Here is a 24,325-nt window from a genome sequence, read left to right on the forward strand (position 1 = left end):
TAGAGAAATATAAAATAGAGCCGTTGGTGTTTTTTTTTTTATTTTTTTTTTTTGAATTGTAGTTTAAAAATTATGGATGTTACAAAATTACAACGGTAATAAAATCAGAGCAAATCCCAGCCATTGATTAAATGAATAGGTGTCACAATCTCAAAAAAACCTTGTCATTATGTGTCACTATCAAAAACAATAAAATATTCCATGACCAAGCTACAATAACCGGTTATTCTACTAACCAGGTTATTGAAAATTTCCCCCAAAAATTTCTCTCTCTTCATTATTTTATTATTATTCCACTTTCTCTCTCTTAATAACCAACCTCAATAACCAATGACTGGGTATACTCTTAAGGTTAGTTTTCAGACCCAAAATGATAGTCCCATTTGCTTTTTTCAAGTATCATTAATATCAATTTTTTGCCAAAATTCCTTTCAACTCGCAACAATATTTTCAGTTTAGTTCAGTTTAGTTCAGTTCAACTCCAATTCGTTCGGTTCAGTTTAGCTTCTAATTTCCCTCTCTCATAAAATATTCTTTTCATCTCAGTTCAATCAGCTTCAATTAGTTCAGTTCAACTCCAATCAATTCAGTAAATGTGAACAGACCCTACGTATATTTATTAATTTTTCTAAATTGCCCATAAGAGACTATGAAGTATGAATAAAAGGGAGTAAAACGCACCGTATACAGTACATCACAAAATTCACAATGACATAAACCCCTGTCTCTGATGCTGGCATGCTGCGAAACCGAACACTTACATTTCTGTGCAGTAAACTTGTTAAACCCTATTCACTTCTTCCACCGTCGACTACGCCAACTACGACGGCGACAATGGCTTCCACCGCCGTCGATAATCTTCCCGCCGATTCTCAAACCTCCATTACCAAACCTCCATTGAAGAGTGTCGATGAACCTGACGTCGGAATCCTCTGCTACATCTCTCACCTCCCTGGTTTTCGCGGCATTCTCAAACAAAGGTATCATCGTCAAAAAAATCATTGCTTAATCAGTTAATTACAATTTTTTCTGCTTCAAAATGTGTTGATTTCGCTTTAATTTGGTTGAATTTTTTAGGTATTCGGATTTCATTGTGAATGAGGTTGATTTGGATGGAAATGTTGTGCATTTAACTTCATTGCATGTTTCTCCTGAGGTATTTACCTAATTAGTATTAGTTTAAATTGAGGTGTTCTTCAAATTTTGAATTAGTTTGTGATTGTGAAATTTGAGTTTTGTTTGATATTGTTAGTTGGCTGAAAACAAGGAAGAGATTGTAGCTGAAAAATCAGATAAAAGTTACACTGAAGAAATTGAGTCATTTAGGTTATTAGTAGGTGACGAGGATGCTGATCGCCTGAAAGAATTGATTGAGAAGATTAGTGCTGGTGTTGATCATGATATTTCACCTTTAGTTCTTTCTCCGAGTTCGGATAAAGTACACCGCACGGTAATGTCTTGATTCTCAATTCAGATTACTTTAAGCTTTGATGATATGAATTTTAGCTTGATATTTGATTTAGTAAACAAATCATATGTGTGCTCTATAGAGTTTAGGAGAAGAGATACTTTTCTCATTAAGGAGTTAAGCCTTTATATAGGCAATTACAAGAGAGGTTACAGTGGGATTTGAGAGAATAAAATCCCCTAAAATTAAGCTTATACATAGGAGCAATACTAGGAATACTAATAAGTAAACTAAGAACCTATACAAGCAAATTGACTATATTCTACAATATACAATAAAATAATATCCCATAATGTGGGTGATTGATTTTGACTATTTATATCTTCTACATAACCCCGCAAGATGGACGACCGTTTAGCAAGTCCAATCTTGGTAAATAAGTCATGAAATCGAGACCTTGCTAGAGGCTTTGTGAGACCATCGGCTAACTGATCACGGCCTGAGATATGTTGTACACGAAGTGTACCTCTTTGAACTTGTTCTCGTACAAAGTGGAAGGCCAATGCTAGATGCTTCATACGAGAATGAAAAACCGAATTAGCCGCATAGTGAGTTGCTCCCAGATTATCACAATAAATGCTAGGAGCTTTGTTAACATGAACCTCTAATTCTTGGAGAAGAGACTTAAGCCATATGACTTCAGCACTAGTGGTTGCCATGGCTCGAAATTCAGCTTCCGTCGAAGACCGAGCTAGAATCTTTTGCTTCTTTGAACTCCAAGATAAAGGATTTCTGCCTAAATAGACAATGTAAGCGGTGGTTGAGACATAATTATCTCGATCACCTGCCAATCCGCATCACAAAAAGCATGAAGTTGTAATGGAGATTGACGATGAATAATAATACCATGATGTGAGGTACCATTAAGGTAGCGAAGTAGCCTTTTTAGTGCAGCATAGTGTAGGTCTGTAGGCTTGTGCATGTATTGAGATAGCTTGTTTACCGTAAATGCTACATCCGGCCTTGTTAAAGATAAATACTAAAGGCTACCAATTAGCGCACGATAATCAGTGGGATTAGATAGTGGTGAGCCATCAGTGAAATTGAGAGAAGGATAAGTAGCCATAGGTGTTGGAACCGGCTTCGCATCGGACATCTTGGCACGTTCTAATAAGTCTTGTATATATTTCTTTTGATTTAAAAACATCCCATGCTCATGAGGTAGTACCTCGACACCAAGAAAATATGATAGGGACCCAAGTCTTTGAGAGAGAAGCGGGATGCCAAACTAGTAATAAAACCTTGTAGAGCGGAAGGTGAAGGATCCATAATAATAATATCATCAACATATACCAATAGATAAAATGTGACATTATTTTGCTTATAAATAAACAATGAAGGATCAGCAATTGAATTACGAAAACCATACGAAAGAAGATAGGTACGGAGTTCTTGATACCAAGCTCTTGGAGCTTGTTAGAGGCCGTAGATAGCCTTATGGAGCTTGCATACATGAGTTGGATTATCCTTATCCAAGAAATCTTAGAGGTTGTGACATAAAAACATCCTCATTAAGATGGCCTTGAAGAAAGGCGTTGTTAATATCAAGTTGCCGAATGGTACACCCATTTGTGACCGCAAGAGATAACATAAGACGTTCAGCGGCTTATACTTGACTCAATACACCCATTTGTTGCCAACTACATTTTGAGATGGGTGAGATGGAACAAGAAACAAAGTAGCATTTCGTACCAAAGCATCATATTCCTCTGTCATTACATGACGCCATTGAGGATCTTTTAGAGCTTGGGTAATGTTGCGGGGCTCAAGCGATTGAACTTGAGTGGTGGTGAGATTAGCAAACTTTGGATTTGGCTTAACAATATTGTTTTGTAGTCGTGTGACAATGTTTCTAGTGGGAGGAGGTGGTGGTGGGGAAGGAGAAGAAGACAACATAGTGGTGGTTGGTGTAATTGGGGTTGATGGTTGCGTAGGTGAAGGTATGATAGGAGTGGATATAAGTGGTGATTGAGTCTCAACATTGGGTGGGTTGCACAGTGGGCGGCACTTCAATGGGAATAGCCACTGTACACCATTCGTCCACATTAGAAGGGGATGTGGGAGTAGATGTGGGACTAAAAGTTGGGAAAGGGAATACATCATCTACAAATTTTACATGTCTAGAGACATACACTCTATTGGTGGGAAGATGTAAGCAATAATATGCACTTTGTGATGGAGAATAACCAACAAAGATGCATGGAAGAGATCGATTATCAAGTTTATGACTAGCATATGGCCAAAGCCATGGATAACATAGACTACCAAAATTTTGCAACTTTGAGTGGTTAGGTACGACACCAAAGAGACGAAGATAAGGTGAATCATTGTGAACTGTGTGGGTTGGGAGACGATTTATTAGATAAGTGGCTGTAGAAAAAGCATATGGCCAATATTTTAAAGGCATTTTGGCATGAGAAAGTAAAGCTAGTCTTGTTTCAACAATATGCTTATGCCGACGCTCCGCAAACCCATTATGTTCCGGGGTATGAGAAGGAGTAGTAAGATGAGAAATGCCATGAGTAGCAAAGTAAGGTCTAAGTTTCTCGTATTCTCCTCCATTATCACTAAATACTTGAATTCTGGGCCTTTTAAAATATTTTTCCACTAGGGCCCTAAAATGATGGAAAGTATTCTCAGTGTCAGACTTTCTTTTGAGAGGATATAACCAAGTGTATCTTGTAAAGTGATCAACAAAAATTACATAATATTTGTAATTGTCATGTGATACCACTGGACTAGACCAGACATCAGTAAAAATGAGATCAAGAGGAGCATTTGAAGTAAGAGTGGAGTTATAGAAAGGCAACTTGTGGCTTTTATTAATATTGCATGAATTACAATATGACATAGAGAGATTGGAGATACCTAATGAAAACTTGGAATTTAAAATCTTAAGGATAGAACTAGATGGATGCCCAAGCCGATGGTGCCAATCATGAATGGGCTTTTTGAAACTTGTATATACTCGAGGAGTTGACGGGTATCATTCATAAACTCCAGCTTTAGAAGGCCCCTGAAGAAGAGTTGTGCCCTTCAATTGTTCCTTGACACGAAAAAAAGAAGATAAGAATTCAATGGAAGTATTGGTTTTCTTGACAGAACTTGGAAATAGAAAGAATATTTTGTGATATAGATGGAATATGTAAGACATTAGAGAAAGTAAATAATTTAGAAGGAGTTGTAAGAGAGAAAGAACCAGTGTTTGCTATCGGAAGAGATGAGCCATCACCAATCACAATTTCATCCGAGCCATCATAAGGTGCATGTAGAGAAAGATTGTTGAGATCATATGTGACATGATGAGATGCTCCACTGTCTAAAAGCCAACCATTATTAGTCGAGGAGCCGGGATTAACTGAGTGCACCATATGAGCTTGGGGTAGAGAATGGGAATGTTGACCCATCTGACCCGTTTTAGCATAGACCGGATTTGGTACGACAATGTTAGGAAATAGATTCTTGAAGATATTGCATTTGTCGAGAGCATGACCGGTAGCACGACACCATTGACATTTACCCAAAAAAGGGCATTGTGACTTCACTGAAGAAGGAGAGTGAGGAGTAGGAAGCAAGCCCGGTGAAAAAGAGTTTGATTGCTTACCCTTGTGATAACCTTTCTTGTATTGAGTAGCATGCACAGTGGCCAGGTATTGGGTGGGGGAGGGTGTATTAGCAACAACCACCTCCTTAGTAATGAGTTTTTCATGAAGTTCTTCAAATGAAATGGCGGTGTCTCGCGCATTGACAACATCAATGACAGATTTGTACACCTCATAATCAAGTCCATGGAGCACCTTGTCATTGATATCCTCATGGTCCATAGGCTTTCCCATAGCGGCAAGACGATCGGTGTGCCTCTTGATGGCCTGCATATACTCATGAATTGATTGGTTGGTATGAGTAATTTTGGAGAGTTGAGCCTTGATTTGTTTGAAGTGCCCACAAGATGGACTAGCATAAGTGTAGGAGAGGATGTCCCATGCCTCCTTGGAAGTACCAGTTTGAGATACAAGAGGTACAATAGAGCACCAAAAACAAGCCGATCTTGTCGGAACCAAGTTAAGGCTGCTGGATTGGAGACAGATGAGCCATCATCATTGGTGATAGAGGTAGAAGGAGAGGGAAAAGAGCCATCAACATATTTCCACAGGTCATAGCCTAGAAGAGTTGCTTGCAATTGAGTCTTCCAGGCTATGTAATTGGTGGGTGTCAATTTGATGGTATTTTGTAATTGTAAAATGGTGAATTTTCTGGCAGGCTCATTAGCATTAGGAATGAGGGACCGATCATTAGCCATTGGAAGAGAGAAATTTTTTTTTTTGAATAGAGTAGAATCTTTTAGGCGACTGATACCATATAGAGTTTAGGAGAAGAGATACTTTTCTCATTAAGGAGTTAAGCCTTTATATAGGCAATTACAAGAGAGGTTACACTGGGATTTGAGAGAATAAAATCCCCTAAAATTAAGCTTATACATAGGAGCAATACTAGGAATACTAATAAGTAAACTAAGAACCTGTACAAGCAAATTGACTATGTTCTACAATATACAATAAAATAATATCCCATAATTTGGGTGATTGATTTTGACTAATTTATATCTTCTACATGCTCTATGGCTTTGTATCGAATAACTTGCGAGTTGTGACTTCAGTTACGTTTACTTGCTAAAATACATTTAGGTAGTGTTTGGAACCTTGATTTCATTTGAAATGAAAGAATTCGATTCTGGAAATTCAATTCCAAACACCATGTTTGGGAGATTCTAGAATTTATGTTCTAACATTTCAATTTCACCAAAGTGTTTTGGGAAAAATCTGCAATTAAAACTCAAGAACATTAAATAATTTTCTGTACTTCATACTCTGTATTGTTTTCTTAAAACCCTTGATTCTTGATTTTTTTTTTACCCCAATTTGAGTTCTCTCTCCTCAAATTGCTTTGCCTCCTCATCTTAGTCGTGTTCGTCGGAGCCGACATCGGTAATCTAAATATTGTTTCAAGGTAATTAAAGGCTGTGCTATTATTGGTAGAGGATAAAATCGGTCGTTGGACAATCACCCTAAAACCAAACAATAATTCTACCTAAACCAACCTAAGACAAGTCTAGGGTAAGTAGAGGATCGTATCCACAAGGAATGGGTAAGTACACCGAGAGTATGAAACGGTTGCAATCTAGTTCGGTCACAAATTGGGGGTTTTGATTAGGTAACTACTATGGAGAAAAACACTAGGGGGAAATAAGGATCGACTCCAACCAAACTAACGGATCAAAACAATAGGCAAGTATGAACACAAATTGGGTGATAGAGAGGGCACTCAGCATTGCCTTCTTTCAAAGCCACAACACTAAGCATTTCTAAACCAAACTCAACTAACAAGATAGGCCAACCAAGTCTTAACAATGAGAAGTAGACTACTAACTCGGGTTTGTCTTTCGATCGGTCCAAGAAAGCATTAAGGCACAAGCAATTGAGATTTCTCACCTAATTGTTGCAACTAATACTACTACGTCATTCAAACAAGGAACCATAATCAAGAGGAATTTAGCATAATCATATAAGAATAGGCTAACAACTAGACTCCATCTCTCAATGTAAGCATAGAAGTGAATACATGAGCAATAAGTGGCCATCCAATTACACATGCAATTAACCAATTCTTTAACAATCAATCATCAACCCAAAATAAACATGCAAGCGCATACATCAATCAACCCATGGCTTGGTTGGGTCTTCACCCAACCCCTAGCTAATTAACTACTCACTAAACATGATGAAGGACATTAAAATAACAAGTTCCAATTCAAACATTAAATTAACAAGTTGAGAGGAGTAGTAGGAATAAGGTAGATTGGACATGCAACAACAATTAAGCAAGATTAAGAGAGGAATTAACAATTCAAAGTAAATAAAAACTGAAATTAATGAGTAAGAGATAGAGGAAAGAGATTACTTAAAATGCTTCAAAGTTGAGAAATTGTTGAATTCAAGAGAACGATCTTCAATTAATCTACTACAATGATTGAGTTTGAGAAGATCTAAGCTTATTAATGAGGGTTGAGAAAAACTAAGGGCCTAAGAAAACTAAAAGGGAAAGAAGATCTCAAAATCTGAAGTCAAGCGTCCTATTTATATGCCCAGAAATTACATCGTAAAATCCGTCAAAATCGGGCTTCAGAACAGGAGGAGCGCCCGCTCTTGGGCTCTCTGCATGCCCTCTCCTCTTGCAGCAGTTTGGGGCAGAATGTAGGAAAACAGGGAGGAGCGCCCGCTCCTTGAAGGCTGCACGCCCGCTCCTATATGTGCAGGGGGAGGCAGAATGTGGTTCTTAGGTGCACGCCCGCTCCTCCTTTCCTTTGCTTCCAAAGAGTATTTCTTCATGCTTATGCTATTTAGCCCATTTTTCATTGTACCTACAAGCACGAGCACACATATAAAAAGAAACGGGGAAGCCAAAAGATGCAAATTAGCACAAGAGGAGTTAGAAAAAGGGATTAAAGTAGGGGAAAGAGTACAAAATTGTGTTTAGAAAGCCATGATAAGTGGACAAATAAAACACTTATCAATTATACTTGATAGAGTTTGAGCAATTAGCTTCAAGTTTTAATGGGGGATAGGAAAAAAAAATATATATATATATATTATCATTCAAAAGGGAATGAGATGTACATGAAAAAAAAAAAAAACAAAACAAAAAAAAAACAAAAAAAAAGAACAAAAAACATTCAAGCATAGCCGTGGAAATTTCGAGACAATCAAGCATAACAATTAATTGTTCAAGAAATTCGAGCTTCCATTAATTGGTGGCTGAAAAGAGAATGGAAGAGGGGGAGAAACAAAACAGCAGCAATAAACTTATGGGCTTTAAGAATTTGAAATGACAACTTTTGTTATTGGATTTCAAATTCATTAAAATGGACAGAGTTTTTAAAGGGTTGGATTTGTCTCAAATCCAATTCCAAATTCTATATGTTCCCAAACAAACCATTAGTGTAATTATTATTATATTATTATGGCCTTAATGGTGTGCATTTATCATCTAAATTTGATTTGAATTTATATAATTTGCTTTCATCTCATAATGGTTGTGAACTCGTGATAGGGCAGTCAGCCAGTCAATTCTCCCTGTTTATTATGAAGAAGTTCTCACTTATTCTTTTCTGGGCAAAAGTTTATGTTGTGTATGTTTGAGATGATACAGGCGGTGCACAACTTCTTCAAGGAAAAACTGAAATTTCTTGTCACAGACACAATAGATGGTCCTAAAGATTCATCGAAATGCATTCGAGTGAGACCTAATTCTTCAGGAAATCAAAATAATGGAAGAAATTTTCGCAAGCGGAAAGATAGGAATGAGAAGCCATTTGATAAAAGAGGTTCTCATGACTGGCCAGAGCATCTTGGCAAGTTCCTCAGGTAAGATTATCTGTCTGCTTCTTCCATTGAATTGATGCTTCCTGTCCTGAATACAGGTTAAAATTATTGTATATTTGTATCTGTAATGAAAACATAACTAGCCTTCTGACCCGTGCAATGCACGGGATGTTTAGGTGCACAATATAAAATTTTATTTTATAATATATATTAAATGAAAGATGAATAGTCTATAATGGAGAAGAAGGGGTGGAAATTGAATAAAATTGTAGAAAATATTAAGTTTGGGGAGAGTAAATCAAATAACATTCATACATGTATTGAGTACAAGCTAATGCTTTTTTTTTTAATTAAAAATATGAGAAACGGGATTAATTAATGAAAATGTGAGGTGACATGTGGCATTGGTGAAAAATTAAAGTTTACATGTGGTATGAGCATGATGGGGAAGGTGGTTTGTGTTTTTAAATACTAAGTATAGATATAGATGAATTAGATGCTTATTGCATGATGCTAATCAAAGAGAGGACTAAGATGGGGAGTATATGACTAATTGGCTATAATTTGCAAGAAAGGTGTGCTAATTTTATGCCAGTATTGTTCTCGCCTAACTCTCATATGTGTCTCGATTCGAATAATGACATAACATCAATATCTTTTTGATAGACATGTTATAAGTTATTTCATGTTTCTACCTGATTTTGACTTATTTCTCCGGCGTGTTTCTGAAATGCATTATTGATCTGTTCATGTAGGTTTCATCTTTACAAGGAGAACAAGGATACTCAAGAGGTCTTGAGGTTGATTGGCAAGATGCTTGGTGTCCAGGTTACCATTCCCATTTTTCTCTGTGTATATATTGCAGAAATTTGATTGGGTTCCATTGGCTTAATTGACAATTAAAAGGCATGCAACATACTGAGAAATTGACATGACATTTCTCACTAGACAACTTTGGCAATTGCAATACATAGTTATTTAAACTCGATACCTTTGGCATTTTTTGGGTTCATGATTTATTGATTGTAACAAAATACTAGAAATAGCCAAAAAGTATCAAATTAAGATGATTTGATTTTAAGGTTGCAAATTACATTTATTGGCAAAATTGCTTGTAGAAAAGGCTGTTGTGACAAATTTTCCTAATTTAAACTGCATTTCTTTATATTTCAGACATTATTGACTATCGATTCTTTACTAAAAGCTTGTTAGCTTTCTGTTTTGCAGCCTAAATCATTTGGATTTTCAGGTACCAAGGATAAACGTTCTGTGTCCACTCAACAGGTATATTTCTCTTTACAGCCGAGCTTAATGTCGTTACTCATTTTATCTTCTTTTTTGTCCATTGACTGATATGTAATGTTCCATCGATGTATTTCTCCAATTTAATTTTTCATTTGTTTATTTGCTGGAAGTTATAATCTTGTAAAATTGCTTGTGGTGATATGTAAAACTGCTGTTCATGTGACCTTTAAATCCCAAGGTTTAGAGGTTTTCATTGAAGCATAAATGTACTGGTTTTCATTGAAGCATAAATGTACCTAGTTTTCTTGATCTTTTATTGCTTCATTCTTGAAGTTGACTTCCAGATTTCCAATTGCTTTTAGGCCTTTCTGGTTTTTTCTAACAACTGAAGTCTTTTTTTTTTTCAGGAACTTGTTCATCTGCTTTATGTTAAGAAAAAACATGAGTGAAACTGTGAATTTGTGAAAATATAAAAAGAGAAATTTTGTAGTTCATGATTCTTCCTTTATTATTTATTTTTTAATAATATTTCGATGTTGTTCATGCTTTTGAAGTAACAATTTTAAGTGAAATCCTGTCAGAGGGAGAATTCTTGTTTGTGTCTGCATTTAAAAAAAAAAAAAAAAAAAAAAAAAATACTATTCTCTCTCCTTGACCCTTCTTGTAACCTTTCTTTTCAGGAGTCATATTGTCAAAGCATCTCCTTTCCTTTTTAATATGTAGTTATTGGGTCCAATTTTATAGTCCATAACTTCATGTGGTATCCAATGGCATACTACATATATATATGTTCTGATAACTAAGCTTGGGCTCATGTGTGTATTTTGGTCCTTGTGCATGTTCTTTGCCTGATTTACTCCTTATTTGGAAACATCTCCCTACGTCTTTGCATATCTAGAAGTTAGCTGTTGGGAAAATGTCTTATTGCTGATCACTGTGTTGGACCTTCTGTTAATTAAGTTGAAACAATACACATTTTATAATGCAATGTATTTACTTTCATCTATCTTCACAGGTAACTATGTTCAAGCAGCGGGCTAGTAAATTGGCTTCTCTCAATGCAAAGTTGATTGGTATAAAACTTGGTGACTTCTGGTATGGTGAAAATATGGGGTTGTGAACTTATGATGCCTTCTTGAATCTGCTTATATGTTGTGATGATACTTCTTTTTTACTTTCTAGCTATGTTAGAGAAGGGCTTCAGCTTGGGCAGCTTTTTGGCAATAGATTTACAATAACGTTGAGGTAAGATGTCGTTGCTGAAGTATGGATTCCTGTCCGTTATCATCTAGTATGAGGTGTAAGAGCTTTCTTATCTTCTCAGAGGTGTTACTGCTGATTCTGAAGACACCATCAAAGCATCTGCTGATGCCTTGGGAAAGCATGGATTCATTAACTATTTTGGTCTACAGGTATTTCTACTGCTTTTCTGTGCTTCTGCATTATTTCTCACGAAAGTCAGGCCACTGAGCTGAAGTCTTTGACACCGTATTTTAAAAATTCCTCATCTCACATTTGCCCCCCAATGAAATTTTTTTTACACTATTTGATATGAAAACTAAATGGAGCAATGTTGGCATGAATTAACACAGAGGTTTGGAAGTGGCTCAATACCGACTCATCTTATTGGAGCCGCTTTACTTCGTGGAGAGTGGAAAGCTGCAATTGATATGATTCTTGATCCTAGGGAGGGAGATATCCTTGCATTAATTTTTTAGATTTGACTAGACCCATCTTGTGAACTTCTTTCATTTACAGTACATAGTGAAATAACCTGAGTCTTCCTTGACTGAGATTTTACAAAGGGAAGCTGTTAGAAAGATTCGGGAACAATACAAGGAAAGCAACAATGTTGATGGAGCACTGAGGCGATTGCCACATCATATGGTTGCTGAGAGGTCTATTGTAAGTCCATGCCTACTAGGCTACTAATGCTTTCCTAGAGGAGGTTACACTTTCGCATTACAGCTGTTCAAGGCTTTTTAATAACAGAAATACAGAATAAGCTAGGCGTTATGGATAATTAAGTATTATTATGTGTTTAAAAACAATATGATTTTATATTATATTTATTTATTTAGGAGGATAGGAACATTATCATTAATTAGCTTCCATACAACATCTACAAATTAGTATCCCTTGGTAAATGATGATTAAATATATCAATTTGAAATATTTCATCCGATCTACTAGTATCAGTAGTATGTTCTCTTTAAAATTACTCCTTTAATATGGTTATGTGTCAATAATAAAAAAAATTTAATTACTTAACATCTCTGATACGGTGATATCTGATGTTCAAGATCTTCAACCAATAATAATCTTCCCTTATAGAAATCAGATTTATAAACTTCTAAGCTAAAAAGTAAAATAATGCTCGTAAAAGAGAGGAGACAAACTCATCTAAGTCATTTTAATGATGGGAAAAAGATTTCCTTGCAGAATGAGGGAAGAGCTATTAAAAATAACCTGTAAGCTAACATGTCGAAAGATTTTTCTCACTAGAATAACGAATCTGGGCATTGTATTTGATGGAAGCTCCTACATAATTCTCAAATGGAGGCTAGGGTTTAAGATACAGTGTGATTATAATATCTTGCTAGTAAACTATAGTTTTTGCCTTTTTGCTAATAATGTTTTGCTCTGGTGCCAAGTATATGGACAATCTTTACAACTGCTAATAATAACCCTTGATTTTGTACTGTAAGTTTTTTTTTTTCCTGACAAGGAAATTTCTGCTCATTAGTGCTAAACGTTTGTTTATTTGTCCCTTGTGAGTTTGACTTAACCTTGAAGCAGCATTCCTATTGTACCCTCTTTTGTCTGTATGGTTTTTTTTGTAATGATCATGGAATAATCAGTTTAGACACAACTAAGAATGCTCTTGTGATTAAGCCCTTTTCTGTCGAAGTTTTATCCCTTTTTTGCTTGATTGTAACCCTGTCAAAAAGGTTGGTTAGACAGGTTTCAGATCAGGTTTAGTTTGATTTTGGGTACAATGTGCGAAATCTTTTGCTTGTGCCTTATTGAGCTTTCAATTTTTTTTAACAAGATTTTGGAAATCAGGAGCAGTTATTTCCATTTTCACCATCGATAAAATTAATATAAATATTGCTAATTTTATGCTTTTTATACAACAACCTGCATTAGATGACTACTCAAAATCTTAAAACCAGAATCTAAATATCGAACAGGATCTTAATTTTCAGATTTATTTTGGGTCAGGTGAAAAATAATCTTGCTTACCAGTTGTTAGGGGATCGGTTAATCTTTTTTGGGTGATAATTCTCTGTTATTAAGGCTACAATTTTCACTTTTCGGGCTTGTTTCCAGTTCATATTTATTTTTGCCTACTATAATTAGCTCTGCTGATCCCATATATATTGGATGATGGACCGCTACTCAATTCTCTTTCATTGGTGCTTTCTGTTGCTGCAGCCTACTATTTGAAATTTTATCACCGTTCATTTGATTCCCACTTCCTAACTTTACAGCTCTTGTGTCTAAAGAAGTCCCCTGGGAATTACCAGCAGGCACTAAAGGCTATTCCTAGAACAATGAGAATGATGTAAGTGGTTGTACTGGCTGTCCAACTTTTACTTGTTCACTGTGAGATCTGTATTCTTGAGAAGAATTGAAGCAGCTTATTTTATATGTGAAGTTAAAAATTTTATATTTGCCAACATATTATATAACTATGGGATGGACATTTTGGAGAATAAAGGAAACACCTTATTAGTAAACTTGTACTTTTGTAGTATTTTGAACATTAAGCAGCTAGCAGATTAGTAACTGGTACATCAACAATATGCCAATTCCCTTAAAGATATGCCTGCCTAGGGAAGGTTTAAGTAGGGTGGATGTATGCAGCGTTACTCTATAATGACAAAGAGATCTGAATATGAACCTACATTGAAAAATGACATTGCATAACTTCGATTGTTGTGATTAGTAAGACTGGATAGTTGAAATGCACTATTGTGGGACATGGGACATAGTGTGAGAACTTTATTCGCTAATTTAATTTGTGAACCTACTCTATGGGTGTACCACATTCTTATAACACAGTTCCAGCCTTCCAGGTTTGAATAAGGGAGAGGGCAGATAGATATTGTCGGTTGTGATATTTGCTGCCAATAGGATTACCTTTAGCTGTTCGTCTGGTTCTCTGGAATATCCTAATAAAGTACTTAATCTGTGTTTTTTTTTTTTTTTTTTTTGTGCCATTGATTACTTTAACCCAGCTGGAACTTTTCATTCTGTCCAAAGCATCTTTCAGTAGACCTGGCTCTGGAATATAACCATGAAATTGTATGTATCTTAGCTGTTTTCTGTATAGATGATGATTCACCAAAAATTGTTTTATGGTATCTCGTGTTGGTTTGCTATAGCTGCTATACCGATGCTTCTAGTAGTAACTTTGTTTCCTGAGCTATGTTACTTCTGTTTTCTGATAGTAGTTCCATCAAACTTCGAAGCTAGAGCTTACTGCTTTTCTTATTTCATTTTCTAAATCCTTCCTCTTTGGGTTTTGTGTTTTAGGGGGGGGGGGGACCGGAGTGCAATTGCACGATTTTCTCCTGACTATTTTCATGGTATGAAGATGTTCTTTAGTCTATGAGGTTTTACGTATGTGGGAAGTTATGAATACCTGGAATACTTAAGAAATTTTGAGCAGTATAGAGATGATGGTCACCTAACTGCTTAAATCTCCTTGGGGTAGTAGCAATAGAGAAGTCATTAAGCTTGCATTTATGCCTAATACTCTGTGTAGTGGACTAAGGTTGTGACATGCTCTATTTATTCTCTGTTCAGGTATGTACACAGTTACCAAAGCTACTTATGGAATCATGCAGCAAGTGTTAGATTACAGAAGTATGGTATGTAATTCGAAACCTTCATATGTAATCTTTGTAAAATTTTTGTTATTTCCTAATTATTTTCCTGATCTTCTGTTCATTACACTACTTTTCTGCTTAATTATCTGGCAGGAGCTGACAGTGTTGTTGTTGGAGATCTTGTTTATTGCAAAGAAGATTCCGGTGAGATTATTACTGCCCCTAATGGAAGTGAGGAGGATATTATTGATGAGGTAGACAATATTAGCAACCTAGAGGATATTGAAGTTGATGTCCCTGATGAAAAGATTTTTTCAGTCAAAGTAAGATGCTTACAAAATTTTCCTATTCGTTAATCTTGTGTATCCGGCTATATTGTTGTTGGCATCTTACACTATAGTGATGCTTTTATCTGTGTGAAGGACAAACTGATGCTTTTGCTAGGATAATCAAAACAATATTGTTGGTTTTTGTGATAGTGTAAAATTTGTTAAAATTTTAATCCTAACCTATCTAATTCAAGTTCACAGGTTGTATCATATATTTGAAGTGATTTGATTTTATTCAGTTCAATTAGGGAGGAAATTAATACATGGATGGAAGTCAAATGTAGATTAAAGTATTCAAGTGAAAGTAAATGGGAAGATATTTAGTGAAAAGAAATCAGAGATTGATAATGAAGGCTAATAGCTTAATGAAAAATTCCAGATGTATAAGCAATAAAAGTTTGTGATGTATATGCTCTGTGGCTTCCTGGCTTACAGACAACATTACTGAAGTCTTGAAACTTAAGTCCTTGTTTGTACAGATCCTTTGTTGCTTAGATACATTCTAGCATTTGTACATTGCTTATTTGCACTTCACCATGACAATGCTAGTTTATTGCTTTGGCACTTTATGCTAATAATACTGCTGATCAGGCTGTAGATGAGGAAGATTTGCTCAAACAAAAGTATACAATCGATGATGTTGTCCTTCCATTGCCCGGGTGAGTTATACTATTGATGCTGGTTAATTGCATTGGTATGGTGCTAGATTATGATATGTTCCCTGTTAACACAAATATTGTGACAGTTCAAGGGTTATGTATCCAGCAAATGCTGTTGCTGATGTCTATCATGACCTGGCTAAGAAGGTACTTCTACTCAATTGAATATCTGTAGCATGGTGTTAACATGGATATGATTGTTATAAATGAAATTTATATGGTGATTGAGAGTGATATGAGTGCTTTGGGGATCGAGGAAAATATGGTATTGGATAGGGCGGTGTAGAGGGAGAAAATCCACGTCAACAACATGTCATGATTATACATATCTTTGTTTATATTCTATCGTAGTATTTACTTTTATTATTATATTCAATATCGGATTTTATGAACTGTATTGGTTTCCTTTGCTAAAGTTTTCTCAAACTTTTATGTTTTAAACTCACACGTTTTACCACTCCTTTAGAACTTTCTTGAATTATATCTCGGTTCTCGTTTAAAACTCTCTTATTTTTTACTTCAATGCTCTTTCTTTTTCTCACTTTACACACCTTTTTCAAGCTCTTTCAACTGATTATCTTGTTATGTCCCCTTTTTCTATATTGGATGGTTCCTTATAACGATTCATGTTAGCCGACCCCAAATCATTTGGGGACTAAGGCTTAGTTTAAAATGAGAAAGATCGATTAATTTCATATTTGCTAGTTTTTTATTTGACTTTTCGATTACTAAATTAATATAACTTTCATAAAAAAAAATTAAAAAAAAAAAAATAATAATTAAAAAATCATGAGACAGACAAAAGCATGTCAAAGTTGCCACTTGTATCAGATGAGACCTTGCTAATATACATTAATCTGTTCTGTTATCCTGGCACTTTGTCAATGTTAAACTGAAAGGTCTTGTCTGAGACTGAGGGAGGGATGCCTGTTTACCAGGGTTATGTCTGGCAAGATTTCCCAATTATTTCAATGTAAATACTACCTCGTTACATATTATTTGCAACGATTAGACATTTTCCCTCTCTAATTTATGTCAAATCGTTGCAAATAATGTGTAACGGAGGTAGTATACACTTATTCAAACAATAAAAAGGAGCTGGTCACTCATAAAATGGCAAGCCTTGTCCAGAGTGGGTTATAATGCAAGAGGAAGTTAATATTTGATGACTCTTATGTAATTTCTATCTACTTGCCATAATTTGGGTTGGGTAGGTGAATTGTTTTCCTGTCTTCAGCTCGCTTTTGTTAGTGTGATAAACAGTGTCATATGCTGCTCAAGTAGAAATATCCCAACTAAAATTCTGGGTGTTTTGAAGTTTAAAGTCTTGAAACAGTGACCTGTTTCTGCTTTTGTCCTGACACTGGAAAATTCTTCCATCTAGGCTAGTAATAATTTATTTATTTTAATGTATTTATCTTGGGTTAAGTGCTATTTCTCCCCTTAGAAAAAAGAAACAAAGGATAACTCAATATCTTTCAAAACTATATGAGGAAAGACTTTGTAACCACTTGTAATCAAACTGACCTTGTAAGTACTAAGATAACCTTTCAGTGGCCTTCCAGGGTTCTCATTACCAACCTGACTACCATCCCAGCAATGAAGCAACAAATTGCATCTTTGTTCATTTGTGCTTGTGACTGTTGAACAGCTAAAGGCAAAATGTAATCTATGATCCAGTTCCTGGAAATGAGTGAGTGAAGAAAGTCAATAGGACTCGTGATTTTCTTGTGGAGAGAAAGAGAGAGGGGGGGGGGGGGGAGGGGGGATCTTGGTGGTTCTCACTTTCTGTCTGGATCAGTTTTTGAAACCTTTGGTCGTTTGGTTACTAAACGAGGCAGATGTCCTTTCATGCTGGCTTTTATGTGTTTACTTTGGCTTTCTGTAGCTTTGAGTTTTTAACAATCATTGGACATAGTTCTGTCTTTCCCCACTTTTTATTAATGTCATTTTTGGGTGTTTGTCAGGATAATATCAGCTTGACGGAGAGTGTACACAATGTCAAGTATGTTATTCAGCGATCATAAAATAAATCTTCCTACTTGTGCCACACATTCAATATGGCATGCATCTAATGACCTTCTTCTGCTTTTCAGAGAATTCTCAATAACAAGTATGACTGGAGCTTATAGACGTGTTTTCCAGAAACCAATTGATTTTGAGTGGTACTCCTTTATTCATGTTTATTTATTTTTATTTTTTTATCTTTACCTGTACTTTTGTTAAGTTATTAGTTGCAGAAATGATATCTGTATGAAGATTTCACAATTCACATTGTCATTTTTCAGGGAAGTACTCAAGTATACAGATGCTAGTACACCTTTGGCAGAAACAGATTTGGACATTCTTGCCAAGACTGAACCTGCAATTAAGTATCAAAAGGTGGATAAAACCAATGGAAGCAATTCCTGTAATGCACCAGACAAATGTAAAGACGGAACTCCAGATAACACTGAGTCAGATGGTCCAAATCAGGCCACACAGACAGCTCTCAAGCTCAGTTTTACCCTCCCATCATCTTGCTACGCAACAATGGCTATAAGGGAGCTCCTCAAAACATCAACATCTGTACGTAGTTCAATCTTTGTGATATCATTCTGAAGGATTCTCCTTTATTACTTGCTCATTTATTGCTACTCTGTTGGGCTGTGTTGGTTTACGGAGGTCAATGAATTTCTTAGTAGAGATTTTGTCAATCCCTATTAATAGATTGCTGGCATCTTACTTGACTACAATCATTCAACTACAGGTTGCATTTCATAAAACATTGAACGACCAAGTGTAGCTGCTTGAAGCAACACATTATATCTGATGCAATTATACGAGGTGAAATATACGCAGCAGGTATATTTTCTTGATTGCTACCGTGTTCTATGCTGATTTTATGATGTTATTAACATGAAAATAAAAATGTCTGGAATTACTTTCCAATGCACAATCTATAGTTGTCTAGTTGATATTGATAAATATCACGCACCATTGAACAATAGCAGTATACTTTTTTTTTTGTTTTTTTTTTTTAAATATGCTTATGTTATTACGTTTGTTGTAATGTAATTGTAGCATGTATATCTTGATTTTACAGAGCTGGACTGTCAGCTGAGATATGAATGTTTCTTCAGTCTTCATTGCCCCGAGACTGTACTAAATACTTTCCAAAAGGATGGTACAGGTGTTTAACGTAATAGGGCATGGTATAGGACAATAGGACATCCCAAGGATTCATAAGAATACACCAGAATACCAGACATGCCATGGGAATGAATCATACATGTTCTCCTACCCCATGTAATAACAATATTACTGGGAAGTTTATGTAATTTGTGTAACATGTTCAGGCATAGAATCAAGTTCATTTTTCTATGTAGTTTATGATCTTATGCTTAACTGTGTATGCTAACAATATAATGTTACAACTGATGAAAAAAATAAAAAAATATTACCATTCACGTCAATATTTGCAATTTTTTTTCTTGTATCATCAAAGCTGTAGCATGTCCTGATTTTAAAGCATGTGTTGAGGTTTCTTTGCATAAATATACAAGCAATTCACTACTTTCATTTGAGAAATATGTTCAATATTTGAATACAGATTTAGAATACTACCTCCGGTCCAAATTACTCGCAACTTTGGGGTATTATTTGTGAGATATAAAATATTCCAAAACTGTGAATAATTTGAACCGGAGGTAGTATACAGATACAGAGTAATACAAATGCTGTATAATGCAGGCCTCTTAGATTTGTGGTGCGCGATTTCATGGGATGTGGGCAGTGGTTATGATTGATTTGATCGTGAAAGTGTTGTTTTTTTTCAGGTTCATATTGTTTTTTTTTTCAACTTGAATATGTAAATTGTAAATTGTGTTGATTGACGCACACCAAAATTGTGATTCATATACAGCAATAGTCAATAAGACGCAAAGCGTTTCATATCTACATTGTTTAATCGCAGGGTTGTTAAGGAAACAACAAACAAACTACGCATTAAAGTGACAAATCAGAAAATTTAGGTCAAAATCGTGATTATGATCATATAATTTGCACAAATTACGTCCTCGTGAAAATCAGAGAACAACAAATTGATCAATTAGCTAAATAAAAGAAATTGATATAAAACCAGTTAAAAAAATAATTAATATCCAAATATTAGCAATGTCATCAAATTAAAAAATTGTGTCTAATCCAAAATTTCAGATGGGCAGATTAGGCGCAAATCTTTTCAACAATGGCTTTCCATAAACAACAGCACCAACAGCAATACCACCAACAACACCACCGATCAAGCCAGACCGGAAACCCGATACGACACGATAAACCGCTCCGGTACCGACACCCGCCAACACACTAGCACGAGCATCATCAACATCCAAATTATGAATAATAGTAGATTCCATTCCAGCATACAACAAACCCAAAACACCAGTTGCATTACCAAAAGTTCTACCCTTCAAACCACCCATGTTGAGCACACGGTTGCTTCGGATTTTGAGGGACTCTCCGTATCGAGCTGCGGAGAGTCCCTCAAAAGAACCCTTAACGGAGCCGACTACGGCACCGGTAACGTAGGAAGTGCCAGTGTAGAAGGTGAGGTTTTCGAAGGCGTTACGATGAGTTCGTGACGCTTGTTCTTCGAAGAGGTGTTCGGGGGCGGTAGGAAGATTGTAGAGCTTAAGGTGAGGGGAGTTTGGAGCAAGGTCTTGATATGGAGAGTATTTTTTGTATTTTGGGGTTGAGTTTTGGGAGAAATCGTCGTCCATTGTTGATCACTTTTTTTTTGGGAGGGTTTTAGGGTGATGTATGTATGATGTTGGTTGAAAAGGGTTTTTGAGTTTGTGGGGTTTGGAATTTATGGGGGATTTGCGATGACTTCTTTCCCAAGTCGATTCTAATTAGGATTTTTATTTCTTTCAAAAAAAAAAGAAAGTAGAAATTAAGTAGGAATAGTTTTAGAGGAATAAAAAGAAGACTACCTAATGGCTATTATAGTCCTAATTATAATCAGCTCGTCTTGTGTGCGGCCGGCCACATCGTGTGACCACTTAAAGTAACCCCTATAACATTGATTAAGTAACCCATGTAATACCAATCAAGTAACCCCTATAACACCGACCGAGTAACTCTATAACAATGATGAAATAACCCCTATAACACTGATCAAGTAACCCCCATTACACTAGCAAAGTAACCCCTATAGTGGCTGACCACACGGTGTGACCAACTACGTATAAGACTTTGTGAATTATAATTGTTTTGGATTTAAACTTTCTATTTTCAAAAGGAAACGATCTTATCTATTATTCATTTATTAACTAGAAAAATATTATTAAAAAAATATTACGATGTACTTTATATTGAAATTATTATTTTTTAAAACTAAATTAAATATATTGTACATGAATCTTATTTAGAAGAACTTTTTGAAACGAATTTTATTATAGAAATAAAATCGAGTTATATGATATTTATTAAAAGTTATTATTAATTTTGTACATATAAAATATTAGAAGTATAGGATAATAAAATTAACTCTATATAACATTTTTATATTAAAAATTCTATCCAAAATTCGCTTATTTAGCATCATATGTGTCGTAATAATATCTATTTGTTGCCTATATGGCGCCGACACTTGGCGAAAACTGGAATGCTAAGTGTTGTTGTCTCGTGGTCTGGCTGCGAGATCGGCTTTATATATATACTAGTTTTGTGCCCGTGCGATGCCCGGGTCGTTCATTGAATATTCAGATAAATTTTTAAAATACATTTCAAATTTTAAAATGCATCATTGATACAAAATTAGCTAGGAATTCAAGTGTTTTTGACAATTTAAACTATGTAGTAGACATGTAATGACTAATAATAATAATATTGGTGAAAATGTTGAGCAATACCCAGTCAATTCCCCAGATAAACAAAATTGTCTTTTCAAGTACCAGTGGAAAGGTATATGCGTCTTTTCATGTACTAGTTGACGGGTACATGCGTAATTTCCTCACCAAACAGTAAAAGCAAAAGGCAAACAATAATTGGACAGCTTATCAAAAATACTGAATAAATGACCCTGCTTTTTCAATATATTTACAAAAATGCCATCAAATTAACAAAAATTCGTTTATCTGGCAGATTAACTTGTATTTTCCCGAAAATGTTCGATTAAATATATTTTTAAATAATAGAAAAATAAGCATGAAACATACGAATATTGTAAAAATTAGCAAAAATAGATTAAATAAAAAAAATTGTTCTAAGTCCAATGGGTTGACCCGAACCCAAAACCTTGGGCTAAGGTTGAACATTTCTTGACCCGTAACCTGAAATGACCTTGTCCGAAATGACTCGAGACCTGACCCGATTGACAGGTCTACACACAATAATAAAATTATATTAGATTGTGAAATATATTATTTTAATTGATTAAAATATATTATAAATGGATGTGGTACATTTTGAACTACTTCCTAAAAATATTATGATACAAAAAATAAATTTATATGATAATTTATGAGAGTTATAATCTAATTATTTTTTGAATAAAATTATAATTCAATTTGTATATATGAAATTTTGATACTTTATCGAAAATAAATCTCTAAACTAACAATTTTATCGTAAAAATCTATCAAAATTTGATTGAAAATAGGACTAACTTTTTTATCCTACAAATTGAAATCTATATAACTCTATCCTACGTGGCGCGACACTTGGCGAGTATATATATATATATATATATTTTTAAAGACAGACCGGCTTTACTTTATATATTAGTGATATGATATGATTAGGTTTTTATATTTTCACCTTATTTTTGCTAAATTGATTTTTTTTAATTGAATTGAAATTATTTTTCATTTAATATATTTTTTTGGGTTTTTCTACACAATAGCTATCCTTATTTTTCTTTTACGTTGTGCCCTCCATATAGCATTTTTCACACAGTAACCTGGAGGTATATGTACTAAGTATACAGACATATGATAACCTTATTGTTATCCCGCCGTTAACAAATTTCGTTAGTGGGACCGACTCTCCACTTATTAATAATTTTTATCTATTTGCGTGTTGGAAAATGTTTCATTAATGGATTTTGGGGCTATTTTGGATCTTAAGAGTCCAAATAGATCTCAAAATTTTTAAAAAGAATAACGTAAATGTCTCGTTTTGCGTATTAAAAACATAAACATGCAAATCGAGATTTTTTTTATGTATAATATGGTTTCTTCAGTCTAGTATTTGGGCTCAGACAATACCCCGGGTCATTACATGGAAGTAATATTATGATATTACATTTTAATTAATAACCCAATAGTTTTTGTAATTAAATTTGTTATTCATATTTTTTTCAAAAAATTTTGGTTATTCATATTGTCATTCGCTACACATTAATATTTTGCATCAAAAAATAACATAAAGTATGACATAGCTTGGTGTTAGGGGTGTTCACAAACTGGTCCGAACCTGAAAAACCGACCTGAAGCGGACTTGTTTGGACCGGATAGAAACTATACCGGTGAATTCATGTCCGATCTCGATCCTTAAAAATCCAGGATTCCAGGTTTCAGGTCCGTTTCGGGGAAAATCCAAAATTTTCAGGTCCGAATTTAAAACCGATAAAGCTGCTTTTTTAATTTAACATGTCAATAAATAGGTCAGCAGGTTTTTTATTCAAAAAAGAAAAAGAAAAAAAAAACTAATTAGCTCTATCCAGGTCCAAACCCGGACCGGACTTGATTTTTTAGGTCTAGACCGGAACCACGGTCCCCGGTCCTTAAAAATCAATAATTCAGGTCCGGGTTCGTTCATACAATTAGGTTGCAAGTTCGAATTTCATGAGTAACATTTTTATTATAAATTAATGACATTTGACATGTAATGGAAAACACATAGAGGAGAGCACCACGTGACATGTATACTATGTTTGGAATAATCGGTGGTTCCTGCAAGCGGATGCACGATCCGCATGGTGCATCCGCCGCAAAACGACACTCATTTGTAAATAAAACGCAGGTCCTGTCACTAGTAGAAAAAACATTATGGGAAGCGGTTCAAAACCCCAAATGGGAAGCGGTTTTGAACCGCATGGGTTTGGGGGGCTTCCCAATTGCCATGTAAATGGCCAGCGGTTCACAACCACTTCCCATTTGGGGGGAATGGCAAGCGGTTTGGCGCCAAAACCGCTGGCCATTTGCACTTCACATAACCTTATGTGCAGTGCAAATGGGAAGCGGTTTTGGCGCCAAACCGCTTCCCATTTGTAGTTTTATTTTTTTATTTTTTATTATTTTTATATATATAATAATTAATAATAATAATATTATTAGTGACCTGTTTTTAGAAGCACATTATTCCAGTTTTTTAAAAATTATTATTATTAATAATATTATTATTAATTAATAATATTAATTAA

General features: G+C 35.1%; 2 protein-coding genes across 2 annotated transcripts; one reads left to right on the top strand and one right to left on the bottom strand.

Annotated features, from left to right (window-relative positions):
- Positions 1 to 698: 698 nt before the first annotated feature.
- On the top strand, positions 699 to 19,473 carry LOC110708402 (multisubstrate pseudouridine synthase 7-like). The gene is made up of 21 exons (XM_021886533.1): positions 699 to 980; positions 1,078 to 1,156; positions 1,253 to 1,450; positions 8,675 to 8,889; positions 9,603 to 9,675; positions 10,075 to 10,131; positions 11,108 to 11,187; positions 11,275 to 11,337; positions 11,417 to 11,504; positions 11,685 to 11,787; positions 11,894 to 11,997; positions 13,587 to 13,660; positions 14,908 to 14,972; positions 15,084 to 15,253; positions 15,851 to 15,918; positions 16,005 to 16,065; positions 17,886 to 17,923; positions 18,015 to 18,083; positions 18,207 to 18,486; positions 18,668 to 18,762; positions 19,004 to 19,473. The coding sequence occupies exons 1-20, from the start codon at positions 739 to 741 to the stop codon at positions 18,701 to 18,703; spliced, it is 2,163 nt and encodes a 720-aa protein (XP_021742225.1). The 5' UTR covers positions 699 to 738; the 3' UTR covers positions 18,704 to 18,762; positions 19,004 to 19,473.
- A 638-nt stretch (positions 19,474 to 20,111) lies between these two features.
- Positions 20,112 to 20,678, bottom strand: LOC110708867 (mitochondrial import inner membrane translocase subunit TIM23-3-like). The gene has a single exon (XM_021887091.1). The coding sequence runs from the start codon at positions 20,676 to 20,678 to the stop codon at positions 20,112 to 20,114; it is 567 nt and encodes a 188-aa protein (XP_021742783.1).
- Between the last annotated feature and the right edge of the window lie 3,647 nt (positions 20,679 to 24,325).

This window comes from Chenopodium quinoa, unplaced genomic scaffold (genome assembly GCF_001683475.1).
Source record: "Chenopodium quinoa cultivar QQ74 unplaced genomic scaffold, ASM168347v1, whole genome shotgun sequence".
NCBI classification, from domain to species: Eukaryota; Viridiplantae; Streptophyta; class Magnoliopsida; order Caryophyllales; family Amaranthaceae; genus Chenopodium; species Chenopodium quinoa.

Excerpts from the sequence above, each read along its gene's own strand:
- LOC110708402 (XM_021886533.1), top strand. The coding sequence starts at position 739 with ATGCTGCGAAACCGAACACTTACATTTCTGTGCAGTAAACTTGTTAAA. Across the intron at positions 11,788-11,893 it reads TCTTGATCCTAGGGAGGGAG|AAAGGGAAGCTGTTAGAAAG; the intron begins ATATCCTTGCAT and ends CTGAGATTTTAC. Across the intron at positions 15,254-15,850 it reads AAAAGATTTTTTCAGTCAAA|GCTGTAGATGAGGAAGATTT; the intron begins GTAAGATGCTTA and ends ACTGCTGATCAG.
- LOC110708867 (XM_021887091.1), bottom strand. The coding sequence starts at position 20,678 with ATGGACGACGATTTCTCCCAAAACTCAACCCCAAAATACAAAAAATAC.